Here is a 27758-nt window from a genome sequence, read left to right as displayed (position 1 = left end):
ATATATGAGCTGTAAATCTCTCTTAGCTTAATTGGCTTTTCTCCTCTCTCTCTTTTCTTTGTTTCTTTGCCTTAGGGCATCTAAGAGGAAAGCCTGTTTCCTCTTTCTCTTCACAACTGGATTTGCTCAGATTACTTTGAAATGTAGTCAGTCAATAAATACAAATTACATGGCAATTTCTTCAAAATCAAGCTTTGTAAATGCTGCAACAAAGATCTTGAAATATTTCCAGCGCAGACAGAAAGCATTTAGCATATTCAGCCTTACAAAGCTGGCCTGGGGCAATGTGTGCATTCAGAGGCATCACAAGAAGGACTTTATTGTATTCTACCTCTACTTTAGGTGAGGTCTTTGCATGACATTATTTTTGGTTTGAATAAATTGCACTCGACACAGATGATGAGGTTGACTGTGATATTGCCAGACAGGACTATTTTGGAGTGGTGAAGCCCTTGTCTATAAAAACCTTATATATGCTTTGCTGAGTAAATCAATGACATTGCTTATCATGGAAAAACATTTCTATAAATGATTCCTTTCCCAAAGTTTTGAAGATATAATAAAAATATAATGAAAGGATCCCTAACATGGTTACTGAAATTGTATTTTAATGATAATGTGGGCTGATTATTTACTTATCTTTTGTAATCTGATTACATAATCCCATTCGGATGTCAGACATTTCTACCCAACCCGGTTACACTTACACATACACAACTACCCACACACAAATCACCTGCTGAGACAGAGTAATGGGAAAAATCCACTGGAAGCCATAACCATGCTTTTTCATGAATTGAACTAATTAGGCAATTAGCTGACGCTCATTAAGCTCTGTTTCTGTACCATGAAGACAAATTATTTTAGCTGAAAAAGTGTTACATGAGTGCAGAGTGCTCACTGAATTGTGAAATCCGTTAAAAGTCCAGAAGGATTCAAGCCTTCTATGAAACCTTTGTGCTATCATCTCTACATCTTTTTTGAAAGAAGCTCTGTTGTAGCTCAAAATGGAGATCAAATAGAAAGCTTTCATGTTGACATTTTATAATTTAATTCGATACTCTCTTTATCCTTCCCAACTACATTGGTTTGCAGAAATGCATTTTATTTAATTTCACCAGTGAACACTTCAGAGCTCACATAGTTCCAATGCTAGAGGCTCAGTACACTCTCACGCTTCAGTAAATTTCAATACAGCAGAGCAGAGATAAGAGTGGTTACAGCTCATGAGACTACTGAAGGGGAATATCTTTGTATATGCTAGCAGGGATTCATTTATTGGATGCTTGCTTTGACTACATTGATAATAAAGAGACTCTTAGCTGTGATACTACAATTTCTCTCATTAAAACTATTCATGCCTGCATGTCCCTGACAATTTGTTCAAAACATATACATGAAGGGATAGGCTCCATGCCTTTGGTAAAAAACATTTCTGATAGGTTTATGGCCTCACTCACTAGATTCAAGTCTTATTAAATAGAACATAATGAGAAAATAAGTAGTCTAATAGGCAAACCTGTTGGCTATATCTTAGTAATGCTGCTCAATGAAGCTGTGTTTTAAAGTTGCAGTAAAGTCACACTGTCAGTTTACATTGTTTGGTAAAATGTGTTTTTATCTTTCTTTCTGATTTTTTGCCAAGTCATTGGCAACAAATTTGTGGAGCAGAGACAAACCTGAATGCACTACTTGAGTATCATGTTTAAATGGAATTCCAGACCAATGTGCAGCTGTGATATGCCAGAAATATAATGCTCAAAAAGAACACATTTTAATCAGAGTTTAACATAAACTCAATTAATATTCTGGGATACTGATCTGGTCAGTTATGTAGCAGAGGGGGTTGTCAGTTTCAGCTGCTTTGGTAATGAAATTAACATGTACACTAGAGGGGCAACAATGAGACAACCCCCAAAACAGAAATTGTTTTACAGGTGGAGGCCACTGACATTTTCCCCTCCTCATTTTTTCTGATATTCTTTCATTAGTTTTGCATTTGGCTAGGTCAGTGTCACTATTGATAGCATGAGGCGGTGCCTGGATCCTAAAGAGGTTGCTCAGGTAGTCCAACTCCTCCAGGATGGCACATCAATGTGTGCTATTGCCAGAAGGTTTGCTGTGTCTCCCAGCACAGTCTCAAGAGCATGGAGGCGATTCCATGAGATAGGCAGTTACTCTAGGAGAGCTGGACAGGGCTGTAGAAGGTCCTTAACCCATCAGCAGGACTGGTGTCTGCTTTTGCGCAAGGAGGAACAGGACGAGCACTGCCAGAGCCCTACAAGCATGCCACTAGTGTGAATGTCTCTGAACAAACAATAAAAAAAAAGGCTTCATGAGGGTGGCCTGAGAGCCCAAAGTCCTCTAGTGGGGCCTGTGCTCACCGCCCAGCATCATGGAGCCCGACCGGCATTTCCCACATAATACCAGAATTGGCAGGTCCACCACTGGCGCCCTGTGCTTTTCACAGATGAGAGCAGGTTCACCCTGAGCACACGTGACAGAAGTGAAAGAGTCTGGAGAAGCCGTGGAGAACATTATGCTGTCTGTAACACTGTTCAGCATTACCAGTTTGGTGGTGGGTCAGTGATGGTCTGAGGAGGCATATCCATGAAGGGACATACAGACCTCTACAGGCTAGGCAACGACACCTTACCTGCCATTGGGTATCAGGAAGGTGCAGTGGGTCCTGGGTTGACTGGCCCCCACGCTCACCTGTCCTAAATCCAATAGAACACCTCTGGGACATTAAGTTTTGGTCCATCCAATGCTGCAAGGTTGCACCTCAGACTGTTCAGGAGCTCACTGATGCCCTGGTCTAGATCTGGGAGGAGATTCCCCAGAACAGCATCCATTGTCTTATTAGGAGAATGCCCCAATGTTGTAAGGCATGCATACAAGCATGTGGGTGCCATACAAATTACTGAGTACCATTCTGAGTTGCTACAATGAAATTTTGACAAAATGGACTAGCATGACGCATCCTCTTTTCACTTTGATTTCAGTGTCTTTGAATTCAGCCCTCTGTAGGTTGATCATTTTCATTTCCATCAAATGATGTGGCTCCTTTCATTCCTAACACATTATCCAGTCCATAACCAGCATGATTTTTTTTCCCCCCATTGAGATCTGATGTGTTTTCAGAGTGTTCCTTTGATTTTGTTTTTGAGCAGTGGATATAGGAGAATAGAGAGCGCACTGAGTGGTCAAACCTCTGCAGCATCTCCCTCTTGTATTATTTGCTGCACACGCATTTAGGCATCACATTGTCAGCTAGTACACATGTTGCACTAGCTGACACTGGCAAGAGAGAGGCAGCTTGACCCTTCCATGAAGCATGGCAAGGGCAATCTGAAGCTGATACCAGAAGGCTGGCTGGGAAATGATCTGAATCCCACACAAAACTGTCAATCTAAGACAGGACCAAACAAAGTCTCCCTTGTTTTGTTTTTTTTGTTTTTTGGGTTTTTTTTTTTTGTTGTGCACAGTGCCAAGTCAGCTTGAAACTCACAGTTCTGCAGTGCATACCAAAACAAAAACACACCAACTTCAGCAGATGGATGGCAATTCTGAGTGCTGATACAGCATCAGTAATGCCTGTGACAGATGCTCTAGTTATTTTAGTGTGTGAAGGAAAACCAACACATCCTAAAACTATCCAAAAGTATTTAATAGAATTGGGATTAGCATTTCTATAAATACTGTGTAATTAAAATATTGTTTAAGGTGTGCTTGGCTGCTGTGATGACCTCGTTTGGGATTAATATGTCCCTGATATGGATTTCAGTCACAGCAAGTAGAGCTACAGCTGAAACATCTAGAAAACTAATCAACAGTTTATATATCCCTTAGAGCTTCTAAGCGAGACATGCATTTATCCTGTGTAAGGGCAGATGAGGTTAATGCTTTATATCTGATAGGCTTTTAGACTTATGCTTGATATTTCTGTGCTCAGTCAGACTTCAGAGACTAAAGAGATTTGGAAGTTTAGAAAGGCTTCTTAATGTACCGTATAGAAGCAAATGGCTATAGCATATAATGGCTAATGTTAATTTAATTTTTTTTTTTTACAATCGTGCTTAATATTTATTAGCTTTCTATTAGTATATAAACGGTATTACACAGAAGGCTTTGCAGTGTAAAGCCATTTTCACTCGTGCTACAGAAGAGAATCATGTTAAGATTTTGTCTTTTGTCTTTTTTCACCTCTAGCAGAATGCAGCACAAGATAGTTCACACCAAACACATTTAGGCGGGAGGGCTGCCTGGATACAGCGGGCAGGAAGCAGGACACTGACAGCACCTCCTTTGGGTAATGTTTAGAAAAGTTCAAGGCTTCACTGCATGTGTGAAAACAGCTCCTGGCTCTTCCTTATGTGTCCTACAGTTACACTGTGTGCTAACAAGTCACAAACAAACATTTCATTGGTTTTCTCCCATAAGTAAAAAAAAAAAAAATCATATATTGTACCTCACCCAGAGACACTTTCCACTTGCCGTCAGCCAGGTCACTGTAATGTTTTTAAACTCAAGGCAAAATGTGACTTTATCAAGTAAATACTGCTTGTGGCAATAGTGTCCACTGATTAGTACATGTTATGTACCCCCACTTTAAACCACTGCAGTAGACAGTAAGATGTGGTTAGCACTGTTGCCTTGAAATAAGGCAGTCTCCTGGTTCAAGCCTGGCAGAGGCACAGCTTGCCACCAGGCAAGGCAGGCAGCCCCCAGCCAGTAGGGAGCCCCTGGGAGCTGGCAAATTTTTAACTACAGCAGTGGCCAAGTTTGCAGTGACAGTCCTGCCCACACACTAAGGGGGAAACACTCCTGACTCCTGCATTGCCATTACAAGTGGCATTTATGATTCTGTTTAACCTAATGACTGAAGCCAATCAATGAAAATGAAGAGGAGTTATCCTTCTGGGAGTGAAAAAGAAAAAAAGGGGAAGATGAGAAAAAAGTAAGACAGTTGTGAGTGGAGCAGATAACAATGATTAAATATAATTAAATATAAATTAAATATGATATAATGCTAAATATAATCTGCTAACTGCTAGTTCATAAGTTAAGAATTTATTTTGTTTACGTTGACATTCAACATTAGTAACTTAGCAGTGCAGCCTGGTGTGTCCATCACTGCTGGCTGTCATATGACTGAGTCAAGAAGTCGGGACATCAGCAGATGGCTTGTTAGAAGCCAGCAGGCCGAAAGTATGCAGAACCTAGTAGTTACAGTATTAACACGTTATACTCAATCAGCTTGGTCCTGGGCATTGTTACCAAAATAATCTCTGCCATTTCTAGAGTAACGTTTCACCTGTTGTGTGTTGGACACCTGTAATGGAGTGATTTAGAGGGTGAAATCTGCACATCTCAGAAAATATGCCTACATTTTTTAAGTTAACAAAAAACTGTGTCTGACCGAGCAAACTGTCAAGCTGTCAAGTTATGAAATTTACATGCAGTGCAGTGGTTGCATTTTATTGTTTTTTCCTTATCTGTAGTGTAAGCTAATGGTTTTATGATACTGAAAATTGTATTTTTATCATGTAAAACTCTAAGTTGCCAGTGCAGCCTCCAACACATATGTTTAATCCTCTGTAATGGACCTATTACACTGCTTCTATTATGTCTTTTCACCTGTTAAATAATCAAGAATATCCCCAAAATTAAGGATTTTAAACTATCTTAAATCTCAGTTAATGATCAGCATTGTAGCCATGTATAAGATTTATCTAAATTGCTTGGGTGCTGTAGTAGTGTTTGTTTATGATCTTTCAGTGCCAGTGCAATAAAGTTGTTCTATGGGGGAGTAAACTGCAGGTGGACCATAAAAGACATAAAGAGAATCTATTTGTAAGGACATCCAACAATGAAAACCAATAAACTGCTCCATTCTCTGTTGGTCTGTTTTCATTGTTTTAAAAATGGCTTCATATAACGTCTGAGTTTTCTTCATTTCAGCCTGTGGTAGATTTAACAATTCTTACAAATGATAATTGATAGATTGAATACTGACAGATCACAAGATATCCCAGAAATTTGAGCTGTTGCTCCATAATCATAAGAGAAGATAAGCAATGAGAGAGAGAAACTGACAGCCGATCATTTATTCAATCCAAATCATGCCACCCCAAAGCCCTGTTTCTCTTTCTGTCTCGTTTTCTTGTGCCTACTGCACTGCAATAATCTCCAACTTGTGAAGTATACTAGCGCCCTCTGTTGGCTCCTCTCTGTCAGTACGCAGCTGCAGGGCAGACAGACTTTAAAAGATTTACTATCCATACTCTGCATCTAAACAAGAGCTGCTCTGCATTTCAATGTGCTGCTGATCTACCGCTATTGCATACTAAGAGGTGTAGAGTAGTAATACTTTATGATATCTGTGCTTGATGTCCGTAAACTAAACTCCAGTGAAATTTCTTTAACCTATGAGTTTCAGTTGCACTGGCTGTTTTTCACTAGGCTCTTTGCCTGCACTTTGCTCCATGCTGCGCCTCTGCATTTACATCGTTTCTTGTATTTCAGCTGTAACATCTAAACAAAATAGATTGTTCAGGTTTATTGGTTTTAATAACAATGTGATTAATTAAGGAAATGTATGAGTGGAGGAGCTCACTATCACAGCAATGCGGAGTAAGGTGAGACAAGATAAGCAGGACAGGCAAGTGAATGGACAGTGAAAAAAGAGGAGACTCTGAACATCTATTTATTCTCTATTCCCTCCCTGGTTTGTGGGTCTATATGGGAGAGCAGAGAAATCTGAGCTTTCTATTAGAGAGAGAGAGGGTGATGAGATAGGAGAGGGGAGGGAGAGGGAGAGTGAGAAGGAGGTGAACGAACATGTGATATGGTGAGATGAGAGGAGAAGAGGAAAGTCAGGAAGACATGAGAAGGGAGGAAAGGGGAGAGGAAGAAAAAGTATGAGAAGAGAATGGCTAGATAGACAGAGGTGTCCTTTTGTGTTACAGTTTTCATTCATGCAGTAGTAGGAGAGGATAGGAGGAGCAACGCTTTCCCTCTCTGCCACTCTCTCACACACATATGCGCACACATATGCATGTGCACTTACAAACACCAACACATACATTTTCTCTGCGGAGAGGGATGGACTCTCCTCCCTTGTGACTCCAGGGGGAGAGGGGAGGCGGCAAATTTTGCAGCTTACACACACACACACACACATTCTTTCTGTTTCTTTCATCTCACACACCCAGAAGAGCACATGTGTTTCAGAGTGGACTAACAACGGAGGGATGCGTCATGAAGGTGGGTTTTCTTTGCTATAAAATGTAATCCTAGCATGCGAGTGTATCTGTCTGTTTACAGTATCTAGCTACCGGTGCAACCTGTGTGCTGTGTGAGAAAGTAATACATCTCATTTTTAGTGTCAAGTGCTCTGACTGTTCTTTGTCTGCAAGTGTTTTGCAGTCAAGTCTTTTTTTCTTTTTAAGTCAAAGTGTGTGTGTGTGCGCGCGCGCGCGCGCGTGTGTGTGTGTGTGTGTGTGTGTGTGTGTGTAGCATTATATAGTGTAGCATTCAAGGATAGTTGGTGGTGGTGTGGGATATTGTACTTTGTCTTTTCTTTGCTTGGATCTTTGTTTATAAGAAGTAGTTCAAAAATATCCTGAAATATTTCATGTAACTCCCTTAAGATGAATTCTTCAGTGGTTTTTGGCTCTGTTCATACTCATTCACACTTATGCCTAGAAAATCATGCTGTATTGACTTGGTCCTGTGAATATTTTATTCATTGCTGTAGAAAATGGGTTTAGAACTGCCATTCATTTATTGGTCCATCAACTCATAGAGTTTCTACATTTCTCTGTTCGTACGAATCTTATTATATTTTGAGGGAAGTCTTTGTAGGTTCATTAACCTAAAGAAGTCCAGTTGGGTTAAGGTAACTGGTGTATTGTTTATATTGTTTCATTCAGCTGCATTCACACTCTGTGGAATGGATGCAGTAAAAACAATAAAAATGTGGACAAACAAAAAACAAGGACTGTGAGTGAGAAGCTTTAACACTATCAAAGGAAGCGTTCAGATTTTTTCTACCCTGCCCAAACAGAATCAGACAAAGTAATGGATGTTTTGTTGTTTGTTTGTTTGTTTTAATATACCTGCAGTTTTACTGTATGTTGGATGATGAGATTAGTCCTCATTTAGTTGCAGCTCTGAACAACTATCAATAACAAATCAACGCCACACAAAGCTGCAGGAATGCATCCACCACTGGACTGCTTAGCACATAAGCACTCAAACACACATTACACACATTAATTGGTATGCATATTAATTTTGTATGAATTATGACTCATTTGTCTACATATTAGAAAATATACGGCTAATTCAATGTTTATGATAAGTAGTTACTGCTGAACAGTAAGGTGTATACTTAATTTATAACTAATGGGGTGACAGTTCATTTGCTTTGTTTTCAACTCTAATATATTGTTCTGGATATTTCTTCTTTTTTAACATAAAAACTTTTTTAAAAAGACATAAAAAGCTTGTATATTCTCCCAGCATAGGGTTAGGAATTAGCAATTAGTGTAAAATAAAGTTATTATTTATTATGGCTTAGATCTCAATTATGGTTAGGCTATTAACATAATTAATGACCATCCAACAAAAGCCAGCGTATCTTACAAAAAGCTTTTTTTTTTTTGTTTTACTGAATACAGAAGTATGAATTACAAAGCAGACTTAATCACAGCACAAATTAAATCAACGAATGCTGGCGGAGGACAGCCAGGCTTACCTCACCGTGAACTGGTGGCCAGCCTGGCTGTTTTATAGTGAATCACTGATCAGTGCACAGAGCATGACTCATACCCATACAGATATCAGCCTGTCCTGTTGTGGTTTACTGAAATTTTATATGGTGTGTGAAGCTCTGACAACTATAAATTATCCCAGGCTCTTTAAAAGAACATGTTCTATACCAGTACTCTATGTGCCTGAGCCTTCCTCTCTATCTCTGTTTCTCTCTGTCTCCTGGTACCATCCATCTTTCAGGCTGGATACACAGAGCACAGGCTGGCAAGTGGGCTGCTGGGCCAAATTGGACTGGCCAAGTCTGGCCTACTATACTCTGTACATCTATGGGGAACAGGAAGAAAATGAAGAAGGGATGTGGTGACGGCAAAGTAGAGAGATCAGGAGTCAGGTGGGGTAAAGAACATATATGAGGGTGGAAATGGGAAGGGAAGAGAGTGTGGGAAGAATATGATTACAGAAATAAATGTGGCATGACTGAAAAGAAAAAGACAGACATCAATATGCTGGATACGCAGACACACACTCACAAGGACTCATACAGACTCAGAAGCCATCAGACCATGGTGTACAAAGCACCAGCAGACAGTAGAGCCCCAAAACACCTGAAATGGTATCCATGGCAACCAAACTACTGGCTCCTGAGTTTTAGCCAAACCAGAAGAGTCTGTGCATTATCTACGAGTCATATTTCTACAAGGACAGGTCAGTCTGGCCAAATCTGATTTGCTGAAGAAGAATGTCTACATTAAATGTTGGAGTGTCGATTAGCCACACTTCAAGATTAAAGCGGTCTGATTTACTGCATTTTCTCTGTGCAGAGTCTTCCCCTCTTTGGCACTATCTGTTGCCAAAGAGATAGTGCCAAAGAGGCACTATCTCTTTGGCAACAAAGAGATAGTGCCTCTCTTAGCTAACAAGCTAACAAGGTGCTTGTTAGCTTGTTAGCTTGTTCTAACAAGCTAACAAGCACCTTGTTAGCTTGTTAGATCAAGCTAACAAGGTGCGTGTTAATAATCAAAAGTCAGATGAACATTCACTCTGCATAAGGAAAGGTTTTGTGGGACAACTGTGGCACAGGAAGTAGGATAGGCTGTTCACTAACTGGAACAGTGATGGTTCGATCTCCTTCAGTCCCCCAAGTCACATACCTCTTTACCAATGTGGTGCTGGTGCCAGTTTTGTCATGCTGCCTTTTGAGAACCAGCCCACATTTTGAGAAGTTTGAAGCATCACTGCAATATTGAAAACATTTTCCAAGTCAAAAATGGCCCCTGTATGGTGGCAAAAACAGCACCACAAATGAACAGATGTTAAAGTTCTTTACAGTTGTGGTCCAGACAGCCCATCCCTTACATGTTTATGCTATTTTTGCAATTAGTACATCTACAGTAGCTGTGATTTCTGTCATATTTGTTGTATGGTAAATTTAGTTGTTGGACTGTTGTGGCCCTTGCCTCTTTGTCCCTGTGTTGAATAGAATAGAATAGAATGCATTTATTGTCATTATACAGGATGTACAGTGAGATTGGAGGGCTACTCCTATTCAATTCCATGCAATAGAAAGACAAATTTTCTAAATAAAAATATAATTTAATATAATCTAAAAATATACAGAAAATAAAACAGTATGTATAAAATATACAGAAAATAAAATGTATAAAAATATATACAGAAAATAAAGTGTATTAAAAATACTGAAAATAAGAGAATGTATAAAAATATATACATTGTGAAAAATTAAATAAGTGTATACATGTAATAATTGCAACCTCCTTGGTGTCAGTCCGTTAGCTCAGTGGCTAAGAAAGATAAGAAACTGGAAAATGATGTTTTCATGAGCTTCTTATTCTTTTTACATGTAAGCCTGAGTTGCTTTATTTAGTTCACATTCTTGAAAAGATAGAATAAAAAAGTTCATGTACCTAAATTTTTCTTTGTTAGAAAATCAGTCAAGAATGATGTTATATCGTGGACATCTACTTAGGTCTCATTGGATCTTCATTTTAACCAAGACTGAACATTGAGAGAAGACAGTCAACCCAGTTATTCAGTGTTGCTGTTGTTTACTGGGTATTATTAGTGTTGCTGGCAGAGGTTGGGCTAATTACTGTTAGAAAGAAATCATGAGGAACAGAATCTGTAGGTTGCATCTGCCAATAGTGGAAGTGAGGCACTTATTTTGTGGAATTGCACGGACTGGGTGAATGGAACTGCAGTTCATTTTACCATTTACCTCTCCTAGTGTAGATGCTGATGCAGGTAATTTATGAACCACAAAATATTCAGGTATAGATGCCAAACAAAGCTTAAAATCATGATTGCATCTTTTAAACATGGTTTGGGGTCTTAATCCTGTGCTGGAATATTAGGTTTTTGTACCACAATCAAACTGTGGAATTATATTTTGCACTGTAAGATCTTCTGGTCTGATTTGCAGAATAAGATTAAAATGAATTTGCTTTAAGTACTTTCTGTTACTGAAATAATGCCACATATTTAGCAGAGTGAGTAATATGCACTCTCTAAGTGGTTACTATGTTGCAGTTTGTCATGATGAAACATTTAGTACTATAGAGGCAAAAGTGTGGAGAATATGTGTAAATCATTTCATGAACCTCATTCTGCTATAATGTCTCTTCTGAAGATGTCACCTTGGGACAGCCCTCAGGTTGCTACCTGCATGCTGAGTATGCTTAAGTATGATAAAAAGCTGAAAAAAAGAAACTGTGGGAGAAGCTCTGCAGCAGCATTGTGATGTCTTCACTGTTCATTCTGACAGACTTTTAAAGTGTAATTTTGCATCAGCAGTATCCAGACCTGCATGATTTATTATTATGCCTCCATGCTGGTGAAAAAGTTCATATTTTTGTTTGCAAAAAATCTGTTTTGTCATATTGATATGCCCAGGGGTCTTGTTTGCATCATCTCTGGTACAGACAGATGGATTTTAGTTATATATCAAAAATTCAGGCAAGTTTAAGGCTGTATGAGATCTATCTGCAAGTAGGTTTTCACCTAAGAGCTTAAAGACTACATTTATTTAGCTGTGATATGAAAGGGTAGATTGCTGTCTAACAGTAAATGCACTGATATAATGCATGATCTGGCCTAGAGCACAGAGCTGAGGAGTTGGCCTGCATAACTCTTCCCGCACAAGTTTACAGTATCTGAGAGACTTTAATTTATTTCAGATTCAAGGTTCCTCTGAAGGACTGGTGATAGGTGTGGTAATCAGTGGAGAATGACCATATACATGGTCTTGGCCTTGTGGGTCGACAACATCAGGTTCTCTCTTTTCTTCCTTCTCGCTGATACTGATTGACACATCATTCATCACGAACACTGCACCAACAAGGGTTTAACCAGGCAAAACAAATAACACCTCTTAGAACATCAAAGATCTTAGCAGAGAGTGGGAGAGAATGAGATTTAGCAAAGTATTAATAATGGATGGGAGGAGAGGAGAGGAGAGGAGAGGAGAGGAGGAGAGGAGAGGAGAGGAGAGGAGAGGAGAGGAGAGGAGAGGAGAGGAGAGGAGAGGAGAGGAGAGGAGAGGGTGTTGACTCTTTGTTTAATATAGCTACATTTCTGTTCCCTGCCATTGTTACAGTATGAATTCATTACATAACTTGGAGGCAAGAGTGATCCAGCTTAATTTTTACTAAAGTAATAATACAACAGCATTATGTGTGTTTATTCACTGCTCCTACATGTAGTCTGGGATCTACTTTGTCCTTGAATTGTATCTCTAACAGTGCAGGTGTGGAAGCTCATCTTTTTCACATGTATGACACCTTCAGTCTACATCAGTTCTCATTAAGTTTCTGTCGCTGTTGGAAAAGGTACTACTTCAGTCAAATAAAGGTGACACAACCTGCAGAGGGATGATGTATTCATTAAAAAAGATGTGTTGCTCTCTTGAAGAAAATGATTAATGGGAACAGTGGCTCTGTACTTTAGAGCATTTACACATCAAGAAATTAAGATTTGTGCACATATCTAAGCATGTGGAGTGAGGAAAAAAAAGTCTTTAGTCAGTCTAATTTGTTTGCTTTTCCTCCTCATATGATAAAACATTAAAAATTAATATGCCATTAGTGTAGTGCATTTCATACACACAAGCAATTTAAGTGTTTTACAAAATAAGTAAAACAATAAAAAAAAACACCCTACAGTACAATAAAATGTTAATTAAAGAGATAGGCAAGCACTATCTTTGTAGCACAGCATTTTAGGGAAAACAAATAGTGCTGCCATCAAAGGCAACACATTAGCAAAGCCCTGTACAGATTGTGAGACTGACTACTGATGAGGAACAGCTGGGTACAGAGAGTTGTTGAAGGCGAGGAAAAGAGCAGTTTATCAGTCCTTTAAAAAGCAAACATATTGGCTGATATCATTTTAAGTGTTCGTAAGTGTTGGCACTGTTGCCTCACAGCAGGGGCAGGGGCTTTTCTGTGTGGAATTTGAATATTCTCAATGTGCTGGTGTGGGGTTCTCTCAAGGTACTCCTCCCACTGTCCAATGACATGCACTGTGGGTTAACTGGTTATTCTAAATTGGCTGATGCTGTGGATATGAGAGTGTAATTGTCTGTCTCTTCCCTGGAAGACGCTACCGTACGAATATTGTAACAGAAATCAATGTTTTTCCAATCTGCTCTTATCTAATTTGGGGGTACTCCTTGTACTGCTCACTTGATGTCAAAAAATCATAATTATTATCCTCATGTGCCAGAGGAAGAAAAATGTAACTCAACATGATCAAACAACCACATCTGAATGGGCTGCAGCACGAGTGCAGATGATGTACAGTAGGTCAGGTTTATTGTGACAGTGTTATTAAGAGTGCAAAAAAAGTGTAGACTCAGTGATTTTAAAGTTAGCTCCCTGTCCTGGTGTTAAATCTGCCACTAAACTTCTTGATGTGTTGGCTCATTACTGTGACCATCAGCGTCCCTGGAGCCTGCAAAAGGGATGGAAGGCAAGAGACAGAGAAGACTGAGAGGCTGTCAGGGCTATGCACATAATAAAATTCCTGCCACGCACTCTGCTCCAAGTAAAATAGTGTCATATAAAAGAATCAGTGTCTAACAGCACAGACTGCTCTACATCATAAGAAGGACAGGTGACAATGCCAATTTGACCCGTGTTTCTCACAGATCTACCCTTTTTTCAAACATATTTAAGAAGCCAGCAGGTTAACAAACTAATGCTTGTGTAAATAACAACAGGGATGATAAAATCTAATGATGGCTCAACATAAAAAGCTTCAGTTCATCTTTTTGAGATGCTTTATTTAAAATTAAAAAAATAATGTATCTCTAGGTAAAAAGTCAGATGATCATGCAAGTTATCAGGATTCATTCTCTGGACGCCAGGAATAACTATAACACAGTGTCATATAATATATCATATAATTGTCATATAATTATATGTCATATAATTATAGACTTAATATAAGAGATAGATGTAGCCACTGTGGTGTCACCCACTGATTTGCATACTCTCCTCAACTTTAGCTCAATGGCTGAAATTCCTATTCCCACAGAAATGCTGGTAGTGTGGATAGAAGTTTCAATACAATAATTAGATGAAGTAAAAAGATGACCTGATCCATACTGCTATTACTATGTACTATTTAAAAACAACTAATCAAAGAGCCACATGTCTTTGTCCTTTCATACACCCATAAAAACTCACAGAGACGTTTCCACCACCTGAGAGGATGTTATATTTACTTACATTAAAACCCTCAAGTAAAACCAAGTCTTTACATCATAATTGGATGCTGCAGACACACACTCACGGAGCTGATGGTCTGACAGCATAGCACGGACACCCAGCCATACAATCCACTCACATCAGAGACCAATAAACACTCACACGTGTTGTTCCTGTTAAATGACACTTTGTCACAGAACTGCTACTTATTCATTTATTCAAATTACAAACACACTGACACACGCACCAAAGGTACAAACCCAAAGAGTGCTGCACTCTCACGTTTTGTGCATTCAAAAGGTTGTTGTGGCCACAAATCTTTTAACAAGATCGTGATGAGGAGCTGTTGCTCAGTTTAATTGCACTGGAGCCCCATCCACCTGTCTGTCCCCAAGGTGATAACATTATTCATGCTATAACAACTCCTGTTTTGATGCAGGAAAAAAATTAAGTTGCAGCCCTGAATTAAGTTTAATCAGCAGAGAATGAATTTGTGTGGAAAGTTTTTGTTATGACAGGAAAAAAAAAAAAAAGCTTTGTCCTCAGCTTTCATGAGCTTGATAGTTCCTAGAAGTTCAAACACAAATCATATTACTTTGCTTGTTGTTTGGCTGATATCCCATTTTTAAAGCCAGCCCTCAAAGGTCCAGATGAATTTAAAAAAGTGTACACAGAGAGATGAGCCCGTATTGTGAATCACTCTTTCAGTGCTCCCTCTTTGTTCCCTGCCATCGTTGTAATTTAGCCCAGGCCTGTGGCTTGTCAGGGGATCATGCCCAAGCAGCTCTGCTGGCAGAGCTTTAATGAAACACTTTGGTGCACAAAGTATGTGTGTGCTTGAGTAGATACATGTAAGTATGGGTACTCATAAACCATTGTCCGTGTCTGTATACACCAGCTGAGCCAGTGTAATTTAACATCCTGCTGATTCCACCACAGACACATGGAGCCACAAACACAAACACACACACACACACACACACACACACACACACACACACACATGCACAAGCAGTGAAGTGCAGTGACATGACCAGTGGCAATAGGATACATTTGCTATTAAAGATATGCAGAGGAGAGTCAGGAAATGCCAGTCGGGTGGTCGGAAATGTGGTGAAAAATGCAGCGGTCTGCAAAACATCTGCTTTTTAGTAAGATCGGAGCACCGTTGTGGTTGCTGTAGTACTGTAGTCAACAAAAGCGCATATCTTATGTATTGCTACACCAACAGCAGCTTATTGTAAGTGTGATATCATGGATTGTTTATTTTTAGGAGTTCTTTTGTGTTTCTGTGTGTGATGGAGGGAATAAAGGCAGTGTCATTGCTTCTGAATAGTTATAGTAGCGCAAGTGTACGAGGAATAATAAGACACATGGAAAATAAAATAGTATTAAAAGTAGATTTAAATAATTTAAATATCAATTATTCAGAAGGAGCTTCTTATTAAACACTATATGAGTGTGTGGTGGAGCAACTATGGTGGAGACTCAACTCTGCAGAAAGCTAATAGTACAACTTAGAAATATGCAATTTAATTCAAATGCAGGCACTGAGTGGAAATTGTCTTGCATTGGGTAGGACTGAATCCAGTGTATTGCACTCTTGGAAAATATCTGCCCAAATGGCTGAGAAAACAAGACTGTAGTCATTTATAAACTCAAAAAATATTCATTCTCTCAACCCTGGAGATAGTTACACCCTCAATAATTGCTAATATGCATATATTAAATCACATATCCATGTATCCCCAAATTTACTAGAAGTCCAGATGAACAAGTCATACAGAAGATCCAACACTTTATGTCCAGCACAGAAAACAGCACTTCTTATCAAAGCTTCTATTATAATTTAGAATAAGAAATATTAATGGCATTATGAAATGGATCACTTGTAGTGGAGACACTACTGAGAATGATTTCCTGACTTCAGCTCCTTTTGGCTTTGCAGCATTCTTAATGTGTTTTAGTTACGGCTATGAAGGTTAAAATGAGAGAAGACCGTGATTACTGAATGTAATGTTGCTCTGTAACTGCTGGGAGTCTGAAACAAACATCTGTTTACTAATGAGTTTGCCCCATCGCATTAGAAAGGCTAGTCACTGTCATGTTCACAGCTTATTTCTACCAAAAATGACCCCCAACCAAATATGCAAGTAATGTTTTTAGCTTACCAACTTTAGCACACTTCTTCCCGTCTCTTTAAAATACTGAAAAACAGATGATCAAGAGAGCGTGCTCTTTGAATATAATTAAACTGTACAGTGAATACTGAAAATCAAAATTGACAAAAGAACCAAAGATGATAAAGTCCTAGCACTTACTGCTGAGCCAACAGAACGCAGAGACAGTGCATACAGTAAGTCTGTGCCAAGCAAGCAAGTGCTCCCAGCTGACTGGATAAAAGCTGATTAAATGAACAGATAGAGCACTGAGTGGGCGGGTTAACAGTGGACTCAAGTCTCATCATGGTCAACAGGGTTCTTGTGTCATTTTAATAGGACTGTGAATGACTTATTGATTTTGATAACACAGGTGGGATGAGTGGGCAGGCATGGTGAATGGACTGGTTCTTATATAGTGCTTTTTTACTCTACATGAGTACTCAAAGCACTTGATACAGCATGTCTCAGTCATACATCTAAGTGCTTTCTAACAGTTTCCAACATCAGGAGCAACTCAGGGTTTAGTATCTTGCCCAAGGACACTTTGGCATGCAAACGCGCAAACTGTTTGTGTTCACACCGTGTGTCTGCTAGAAAAAGGTTCAGCTGCTGTATTTCCAGGGAGAGAAAAGAATGAGAGATAACTTCACTCAGAGATGGAGAAATATGTAAGAAAGACAGGACAAGAGAGGAAGAAGAGAGGTTAAGGTAAGGACTGCTCAGTGATGTGATAAACTGGAAATTTAAAGCTTACATGTAATGTCCTCATTTTTAAAATCAGATATTGGATCTGTATATGATGTGAAGTTGTGTTTTTTGCATGTTGTGAAACGTCCTGCAAAACAAATGGCCCGAAAGCCCTCCAGTGTGGCTGAATTCAAACAGTTCTGCAAAGAAGAGTGTGCCAAAATTCCTCCACAGTAATGTGAAAAACTGATTGCCAGTTATCACAAACCCCTGATTGCAGTTACTGCTGCCAAAGGTGGCACAACCAGCTATTAGATTTAGGGGACAATTACTTTTTCATGTAGAGCCTGGTAGGTTTGTGTAGTTTTTATAGCTTAATAAATGTAATTATCATTTAAAAGCTGTATTTTGTATTTTCTCGGGTTATCTTTGATGATATGAAACATGTAAGTGTGAGAAATGTGCAAAAAAAACTAAGAAACCAGGAAGGGGCAAATACTTTTTCATGGCACAGGAAACAGGCATGTGGGAATGGTTCAAATGTTTCTTCTTAAAGACTGCTACCACTGATATAAGTCATAAGCCATAAGAATCTGGCCTTCTCCTGGGATTTAAGGATCAGTAGATTTACACAAAAACAACAGCACTCTGTAAACTTGTCATGCTTCTTCTCTATGAATCAAAATGATTTCTCTCTTCCTGTCTCTCAGATCTGTGTCTGACTTCCTGTCTCACACAGATGCACAAACACAGCTGCTTAGGAGTGTATATCATCCTTTGCAGGTCAGCTTGAAGGCTAATGCTGGTGCTTGTCTTCAGAGATGGACAATGACCTCTTTCTGTTAAGAAAAAGTCAAGGAAAAGGTCAGCTGAAAGCTTTGGTGAGGGAGGGACAGATTGCAGTACCTCACCTGCCTGACCTTTAAAGGATGATGCACAGGTAATTATTTGAGATGCATATACTTTAGTCTTAAACTTTTCTCTGCAGTGCAGGACCCAGACGGCCAAAACTCATCTGCGTTAAAATTTGTAATGTGCATTTTTCAGTGACAACTTTTTGTACATTTGACACATACATAGCTTTATATGTGTCAAATGTATAGATAGGAAGTAAGTTATAACTTGGCCACCGCTGAGTTTAAAAATGTCCCACCAACACTGAGACACAGAACCAGAGCCAGCAGGTACACTCTCACTGGATCATAAAAATCAATCAGTTCTAGTGTTTTGAGGACAGAAATTTGCATCAGTTACAGTTTCTGTTGTCATTCCCGTCAACCCCTCACACATCAATCAAACTGTCAGCATGGATCCACTCTGCAACCCATGTGTTCCAAATAAAACCATAAAAGATGTTTTCCTTCACAAACTACACCCGTACAAAGCTCATAGCATCTGAAGACATAACACTGAGGATTAAACTGTATGATCGATAATTTCAGCAGGCCTCTGAACAACCCAGTGTGCTAGCCGTCAGCCTCAAGAAGGAATCAGGGAATAGATCCAGGGATGAAGGGTGAAATAGAGAGAAAGAACAAGCACACTGAAAGATGGCAGCACAAGTCCCAGCTGAGTAGAAACTGATGAGATTTTTTTTACTGAGTGTAGGTATGAAAGTACAAGAGTCAGAGTAAATCTGAAGGAGAGTGGAGCTGCTGGGACTGTCTAGCTGTGGCTCTTTTCATTCCCAAACTGCCTTGGGAAGTGATGGATGGCCTTGCTTTTGTGTTGCTAACCGAAGCAGAAGCAATTAAATTTAGAACAACTGATGAAAAGTCAGTGTATTTATAAAGTCATTTGTCACCAAAATTAAATCAGGGAACACAAAACAACCTGAAGAAATAGGATAAGCGAGTACATCTCTTATACATCTTAGTAGCTTTGCAAACGTCATTGTTTTTTATGGTCAAGTGCAGAATGTGAGTCTGTGTACGTGAGCTCCAGAATTTTTTTTTTTAAGTTGGAAATTACAGCAGGTTGTTCTCTGTGCAATCTAATCTTCTCTGTGTAGTTTAGCGCAGTTTCTGTTTACAGATGACTCTAAATTGTTAATAAATTTACACATTTAATAAATTATTGTAGTTTTTTATTAATAATGGATATGAGTTCATAAATTTGAAAGCTGTGGGTAAGAGTGACAATTGCACAGAAAACTAATAAGTTTCTGCCCTCAGAAAATGACTCCATTATTGTTTTGTGGAAGTTGGTTTTTTACTATTATCAGATAGTGGTCTGAGCCTGATTCACGTAGCTTCAGTTCAATACAAATACACACCAGTTCAGTATTAACTTTAGTGATCTCTGATTGACCTAACTGGGTGTCATCACTGCTGACATGAATTATTATTTTATGAAATTTATGTTTATCCTTGGCCAGCAGTTTCAGGGTTCCTTCTATGTTGCCTGCTCTGGTCCCTGGAAGACAATCAACAATGGTTGCTGGAGTCGCTCCATCAATACTAAAAGGCATATACAGGTTTTAGAACAACTCTCTCATCCAGACTACATCTTCAGGATAGGCCTGGACTATGGACTGCCAACTTTCAGTAACACCTTGCAATTTGTCCAGTACACAACGCTTAAATGTTCAGGAGTTCATCTCTGTGGTTCATGCTAGCTCTGAGCAGCAGCTAACTACACAACATTGTAGAGAATAATAAGCTGCAATGAAACCAAAGTGAAAAAACTCACACAGCTTTATAACTGTACTTTAATGGCTGTACTTTAATGCATTTGTTTCATTAAACTGTGCTTTAATGAAACAAATGCAATTGCAAATCAAATGGAAGAAAGGAATAATGCGGCTATTTTCCTAAGAATTGGCAGAAATGTGATTTTTAAGTCAAATACGATTCTTATTCTTAGCCTCTAAATAGTGTAGCTAAGCCTCCAAGCTACACATCATAGATGCTTCAAGCTGTATTTCATTCCATTAAAGTAGAAAATTAGATTTGAGAATTGTGACCCTGTTGCTTTAGCTGAAGTATTAAGGTGAAATGCCTTTTACAGTTGCTCTGCCCACTTTGTATTCCGGATCATACTCTTGTCCTGTGTGTGTACCTGCCTTAAAGATGGATGATGTACCTCTTCTATTGATTGGCTCCAATGATGGATTCAGGCTGAAAGTGAAAGAGACATAAGTTGGCATTAAGCCAGGAACTCTTACTGTTAGCAAACCAAAAAAGATGAATATGTGTGTCTGTGTGGAGGCCGAAAGATGGCTAAAGTGGAGAATAATGGCAAATGTTTAATGTTTATTCTAGTATTTATTTATTAAAGACATTTTAAAAAGGCATTGTAGGCAATTGATCAAAGTACCTGTCTCCCCCCAAAACACAAAAAGTAAAAGAATTTTTATGCCGTGCATGCATAAGGCCATCTGGATCCCCAGTTAGTCACATTTGAGCTTGCAGGATCAAAAAGCATCAAAATACTATGACACAGTTTGAAATTACCATATAGCGAGGCAGAGCAACAATAGAGGCATAATGATGGGACATGTGACATAGAGTGATTATCATAACAAATGCAGATGCTTCCATGCAGAGCATTTGATGTGTGAGTCATACATTATGGTCTTCACAATCCCCACAGCTCAGTTGTTATTGCTGTTCTTGTCACTTTGAGTTTGACTGAGCCAGCCGAGTAGTTTCATCTCACTTTTCTCCCTTTCCTGACCAAAGCTAATGGTCCTCAGTGCACAGATACAAAGAGTGATATTGATCTTCTCGCATAACTCTCAGCAGGAAAGCAAATAAACATATTTCCCAAAATGTCAAGATATTTGGATGAACATTATGAATAAAGTGTTTGCAACTCAAGGCAGGCAGGAATAAACACATCAAAGTCAAAGTAAAAGAACAAAATAGACTAAAGCTTAGTAAAGAGGCTCAGATGGCATTTCTGATGTAACATCAAATAACGTGTATTTTTCTTGTTACAGCACTTCAGAAGTACAGCAGCTCTTTTTTTTCCCCTCTTTCTTGTCAATAGATTGATTTATCCTAGCATTGGCGCAGTCACATGTAGCTGGATATCAACACAGAGAACCCCACCAAATTATAAGGGCATTTACTTGAAAGTGGAGTGCTGGCACTATATGACCAATCACAAACATGGATAGGTGTACTGGCAGCAGAGCAGCACAGAGGAAGAAAAAAGAGCAAGCTGTAATAATAGAAAAAAGGGGTTAAACAAACAATATACCAAACATAGACACTGCAGTCAAAACAGCAGTGTGGTGCAAACAAGTGCTGTACAGTACGATGGATAAGCTGGATCAAAAATGAGCAGCAGCGCCTAACAGGCATGAGAAGAACTAATTATTAGCTTAAGATGCTTTTATAAATGAAAACTGTAAGCGGACTCAATTGTAAATATATATAGTCAAGAAGCTCAAAGCTTAGGATAACATTGCTATATTAGGGCTCATAGAAAATTACAAAATTCCTTGCTGCCAAAGGGTCAAAAAAACTAATTATGGAGTTATTTAAGCACCAAACCCTGCTTTGTAGTACAGGCTTCTGGTTGGCCGACACCTCTCTGTGCAGAGTGTGTCCTGTATCTGTTTGGATTTCCTCCGGGTGCTCTGGTTTTCTCTCACAGTCCAAACATTTGCTTGTTAGATTAATTGCGGACACAAAATTGGCTCAAGGTGTGGATGTGAGAGGGTGTAGTTGCCTGTCCGTGTTAGCCCTGCGATGGACCGTCAACCTGTCCAAGATGTGCCCCTTCTTTAGCACATTGTCAGCTGAAATAGATTCTTCTGTTAAAAACTATGGGCAAATTAAGATCTTTTAGTCAAATAATTTGGTGGCCATATATTTAAACAGCCCCAAAATGCTTTAAAAGGTATTTTCAGGTGTCCTGTAGGTAGATTGTGCCAAGTATTGTCTGCCATAAATCTTCTGGCACTTTATTTAATGCCAGATTCATTCGATAGGGTTGAGATCAGTACTCTGAGGGGCAGCATTATCTATTGCAGGACACTTGTAAAATAATGGCTCTTAATGACTGTAGCTATATGTCTGAGATCACTGTCACACCGCAGAATGACTTCGGCACTGATCATGTCCTGCTTTTATTGTGTGGTGTGGAAAAAATGTAAACCATCTTAAGTGACCAAAACATTTGCATGTGATTGTGTATGTATGGCTTATGTCTCACCAGTTAAATTAATTAAAGCTACAAGTGTTTCTAGTGATAGTTCCTGCTCCACAGACATCAACACGAATGTGAGAAGATCCATAAATCCACAAGACTTGACAGAGCAGTCAAACAGACTGATAGTGGAAAATCTTCAAAGACATGTAGCCCCTGGGCTTCCAGCCATTACAGACCAAGAGCCAAGAATCTGGTCATCTATTCTTTTCTTTTATTTGACTAAAGGTGTCAAGCTGAGGTGATCGCTCCTTTTTAACTTGAACAGAGATGGAAAAAGGGCTCTTGGCCAGCCAGCTACTGCACTCTTTAATTGAAAGTTAACTCGATTTACTCTGTGGTCTTGAAGATATTTCCTGCTCTGACTTTAGGTTAGTGCTTCAAAACTGTTTTCAACTCGGCACAGTTGGTGCATTTCTATTACTCAAATGCCCATGACCTAGTCAACAGGAAAGCTTCATAAACTCTATTATGAAATCACATTTTTAGAAAACTTTAGTGGTTGTGCTTCAGTAAAGGCAGGCCTGGTTGACCACTCATCCAGCTGGCAGAACACTTTTAGCTGTTGATTCACTCCGGAGACCAGAGTAGACAGTCTGAGTTGAACTAAGAGCACTCAGTCTCCCAAGAGAGGAGCACTTGATGTAACTTTCCAAAAAGCAGGAACAGGTAACAGCTCAGAGGTGACAAGCTGGGATGGCATGACTGAAGAAGAACACTCATTTTTCAGATAGAGAAAAACAGATTCATTGTTTTGTTTCTCTGTCTTTTTTCTCAGTGTCTCACTAAAGGAAAAATACAATAAAGTGCAGCCTGACACTGACTAATCTAACAAAAGGCTCTAAGGAGATAATAACTACATTCGGTAATGTAACAAGGAGAAGCTATTAAATATCACCAAGAATACTGCTAGCTGTTTATCTTAACACCTTTTGCCAGACTCAGACTAAAAATGGCCATGAATGCATCTGAATAAGCCTGTGTATTTGGTTCAGAAACATTTTCAGTTCACTAACAACGCTTGGGGCAGTCATGCTAATCACTAATCTGTACTGACTTGCATGCAATCAAGCCTATATACAGTGCTGTGCAATAGTCTTGAGTCACCCCTAATTTCTTTATATTTTGCTTCCAATGAGCCAAACTTTATTGTAATTTTAAAGTGTCTTGAGCAATAGTTCTCCAGGCTTTCTGAAAGTCTATCAAGTTTTTCTTCGGACATTGGCTGCTTTTTCACTTATTTTCAGTTCAGTCCTTGTACCTGACCGTTTTCAGAGGAATGTTTTTTTGTTTGCTAAGCCACTTAACGCTGACCTATGAATCACCGAGCCACAAAAAGGCACCTCGACAGCTTAAAGAAATTACAAGAAAGCTGCCTGAGAGAGTTCAGGCTGTGTCGGAGAATAAAGGTGGTCATACCAAATATTGACTTTCAAGCTCACTAGAACTGCACAACTTCTGTTTTTGCCTTATACTGTATTTCCATGTGTCTTTGCACATGAACACTATGTACTGGAAAGCTAAAAATGCCTTTCAGTGAACCTTTTAAAAGTCTCTGCTGCAGTCCCTGTAACAGAGAATACATTGTGGTTTTGAAACTTGAGGTTTAGTAAAACAGTCCTATCAGTATACTGTCATGTTCATTAGAAATATTCTGTTAAACTGCCTCTTGTCTTGCACTCACATTATAGCTGTTTTGGAAAGTGTGTTTTATAAGGAACTCTATGGATGCATGTAAGAGGAGTGTCTATACAGATGTTCAGAAATGCATATCCCATTGTACACCAAAGTCCTTTTTAGCTGCCACTGTGTTGTCAGTTTACATTGATTTCTGTGTCTATCATCTATGTGCACGCTCAGCCTTTCAAAAGCAAAATGATTGACATCAGCACATCTCCTGTCTGTTGCTCAGTCTTTCAATTTGAACCTGAATGGTTTCTAAACATGTAAACATTTTCACTATCCTTCCAGAGAAAGTTTATTTATCAGTTAATGACTTTGAGCATCGCTTCAGAAGGTGTTCTTTCAGCTTTGATAACTTTCTATCATCTCCTCACAGCCCACAGTGAATGATTGCTGTCACCTTGAGCACAGACTCGTAAAATGACTTATTGCACTCGTGAAGATAAACAGCATCCTTAAAATGAAGCAAAAAAAAATCATCCAGCTCTGCCTCTGAAATGAATTCCTTCATATTTTGACCAAATTGCAGCACAAACAGGTGGATTATGTTCTAATAAATGCAAGCAGCATTTTTTGGTGGAGATAAGAATTGAGTTAGGATCAGCAGCACTCGCCATCTCATCAAAAAAGCAGGCATTTGAGAAACCACAGAAATATGCATGCCTATGTATTCTGTTTTACAGACAGTTTAAAAGGGGATGAGTGAAAGACACCAAGGAGGCAGAGAGGCTGGAAAACAACAAAGTTACTTTAACTTACGGGCGTGTGAAACAAAGCAAAGCAAAGCAAAAACACAAGAGGAAAAAACTCAGTCACAAGGAGGCAGACAACTGGAGTGTCAAAGTGATGCTGACCTACTCATCTAACTCTCCACCAGAAAACACACTTAACAGTTAAATTTCCCCCTCTAGTGAAGTCATACAGTCATTATTTTTTAGAGGACATAAACTCAACAAGAACATGTCACCATTTTTTCTGTTGCTTCTTTTTTTTCCCCCCTGATACTTGGAAAGATAAAGGTAATGATAGATGAATACACTGAAAAGAAAGAAGACAATCAAAGACCAAAATAGAGGCGACAAGACAGAAACACAGATACCAACTCAGACTGTACACAACTCGCATAAAAATCTGGCTTATCTCAACACATAGTGCCAAATAGAGAAGGTAACTGAGAGAGGAAGCAGTAGTAGTTGACTGGAAATGAACTGCATTCCCAGCATTTTGCTCAAAGCTCCGAGACACGCACAGATATACAACCTCATAAAGAAAGCTGCTTTCTCAGCACTTACTTGGAGAGCGTGACAGTACGCCGTCTGATATTATTTTTTTACTGTCAGTCACTGTGCCCCTCTGGCATTCAAAAGATGCACGCACAAAATGACATGAAGCTACTGACGACGTGTTTGTGTGTAGAAATGTTAACCCTGGATTCCCATAGCAGTGATATTCAGGTTAAATTTTGCTATTATTGCTACTGTTTTCATTTATTTATACAAAACAAAGAAATTATAGCAGACTAAAGCATTTAATGAAGATTTCAGACCAGATTTAAACACATGATATAAAATGTTATCTAAAGGATCAGTCTATATACAGGGCTTGACATATTTATTAGACCACCACCCAAAAGTTTATGCCACAGCTGCTCTAAGTGTCATGTAATTGCTGTATCAGGTAGGCAGAGGACCCCTAAGCAGGACTCCAGAGGAAAGAGCTAAACTTGAATTGCGTGGGTTTTCTCCGGGTACTCCGGTTTCCTCCCGCAGTCCAAAGACATGAAGTTAGTGGGGTTAGGTTACCTGGTGATTCTAAATTGCCCATAGGTGTGAATGTGAGTGTGAATCATTGTCTGTCTCTCTGTGTTGGCCCTGCGACAGGCTGGCGACCTGTACAGGGAGTACCCTGCCTCTTGCCCTATGACAGCTGGGATAGGTTAACTAGAACAAAGAAAGCCTGAAAACCTCAATACTACATACTGTAGAAAACATCAACGCATTGCCACTCATGAGAATAATGAAATTAACTCAGATGCCAAAATAAAAAGTAAAGATTTCAAAAAGTCCAATCTAAAATGCTGGCTCAACAAATCATAACACTAAATTAACAATATTGGTATTATTACCAAAGTTTTTTATGTTTTTGTAGTGACTGATCCACCAGTATGCGCAAGTGCACTAATCAAAATGATGTTTTTAATTCAAAATATAATTATTGTTACCCATTCATTTTTTAACTTACTGTTTTACAAAAAAAGCAGAAAAAAATAGCAAAACACTACAGAAGATACCAAATTAGAGATCAAATCTAGACTAGATAAAACTTTATTAATCCCTTCAGGAAGATTCCGTCAGGGAAATTAAAGAAAGTTATTTACTTGCATTACAGAACAGAATAATTAGTTTTTGTCATGGTCGGGGCTGTGTGCTGGAAAGGGTAGGACCCAAATGCAGGACACGTGAACTGGAGCTTAACTCTAAACAGCTTTATTTGCTGGAGGCTCACAAATTATAAACAAACAAAAATCTGAAATACAACAAAATTTCAACCAGGGCTGTAAACACAAAACAAGCCTGGGAGAACAAGGGGGAAGACTAAACTGGGAGACACACAACTACGTTACTACACACAACGTTAACAATGACAACACCACAACAATGAAGCAGACAACACTGAGACCTTAAATACCTTAGAGGATAATGAAGGAAAAGGAAACAGGTGAGAACACAGGTGACAACATAACACCAATGAACAGGGGAAGGCAAAACAGAACACAATACACAGAGACTAGAATACTATCAAAATAAAACAGGAAGTTGAACAAAGGAACAGAGATGCAGAACTTACACTGAACACCAGGAAACACAAGGAACTAGAAAATCAACCATAATCAAACCCCACAACAAAAGAAAAAAAAAAAAACCCCAGAACAGACAAATAAAGCCAAAACACAAACACACAGGGTCACACGGAACCATGACAGTTTTAATGGTTGAATGTTCCGCTTGATTAGTTTCTGACTTCTCACATATGTCAAATTTGGGTATAAAAACATGAATTCAGTTTGTTACGTTTCTACTTTCCCACTTTTTATAATATTTAGCTTTAAACACGCTTTTGACAGAATTCTAAAATATTTGTGTTTTCTTGTTTTTATGAAAGGTGGTTTAATAAATTTGTTAAGCACTGTAAACACAATCAAACCTGAAAATAAATAAATAAGTCTAGATTTAAAATGTATTTTCACACAGAAGGACTCAGCTAGAAGATGAGCCTGATCAAAATGTAGGTAAAGCTGCTGAATAAAATGAGTTTGGCTTTAAATTTTGACTCTTGGTGTGGTTGCAAAATTGATTTTAATATATGGGTTTCTCCTGTACTTGTCTATTTTCACAGAAACTGCAGACAGAAATTTGACATAAATGTCAGTATTTCTTTGCATGGTCCCTGACAAACAAAAAAACTAAACTTAACTGCTTTTCAAATTGTATGTTACTATACTACACAGCATATACTATGCTATATACTACTATAAGGGCACTTTTGATATTTCTGTACA

General features: G+C 38.8%; 1 protein-coding gene across 2 annotated transcripts in view; it reads left to right on the top strand.

Moving 5' to 3' along the window:
• LOC115793308 (inactive phospholipase D5) overlaps nt 1–27758 on the top strand; it is a 66212-nt gene that overhangs the window by 7058 nt on the left and 31396 nt on the right. The window contains exon 1 of one of the 2 annotated variants that reach the window (XM_030748230.1): nt 7191–7269. The exons of the other annotated variant lie outside the window; for it this stretch is intronic. Coding sequence (XP_030604090.1) covers nt 7264–7269 — 6 coding nt within the window. The 5' untranslated portion in view covers nt 7191–7263. Of the gene's footprint in view, nt 1–7190; nt 7270–27758 lie in introns of those variants that run through there. 2 annotated transcript variants of the gene reach the window in all.

This window comes from Archocentrus centrarchus, chromosome 15 (assembly GCF_007364275.1).
Source record: "Archocentrus centrarchus isolate MPI-CPG fArcCen1 chromosome 15, fArcCen1, whole genome shotgun sequence".
Taxonomy (NCBI): domain Eukaryota; kingdom Metazoa; phylum Chordata; class Actinopteri; order Cichliformes; family Cichlidae; genus Archocentrus; species Archocentrus centrarchus.
This window is presented reverse-complemented; position numbering and strand designations above follow the sequence as displayed.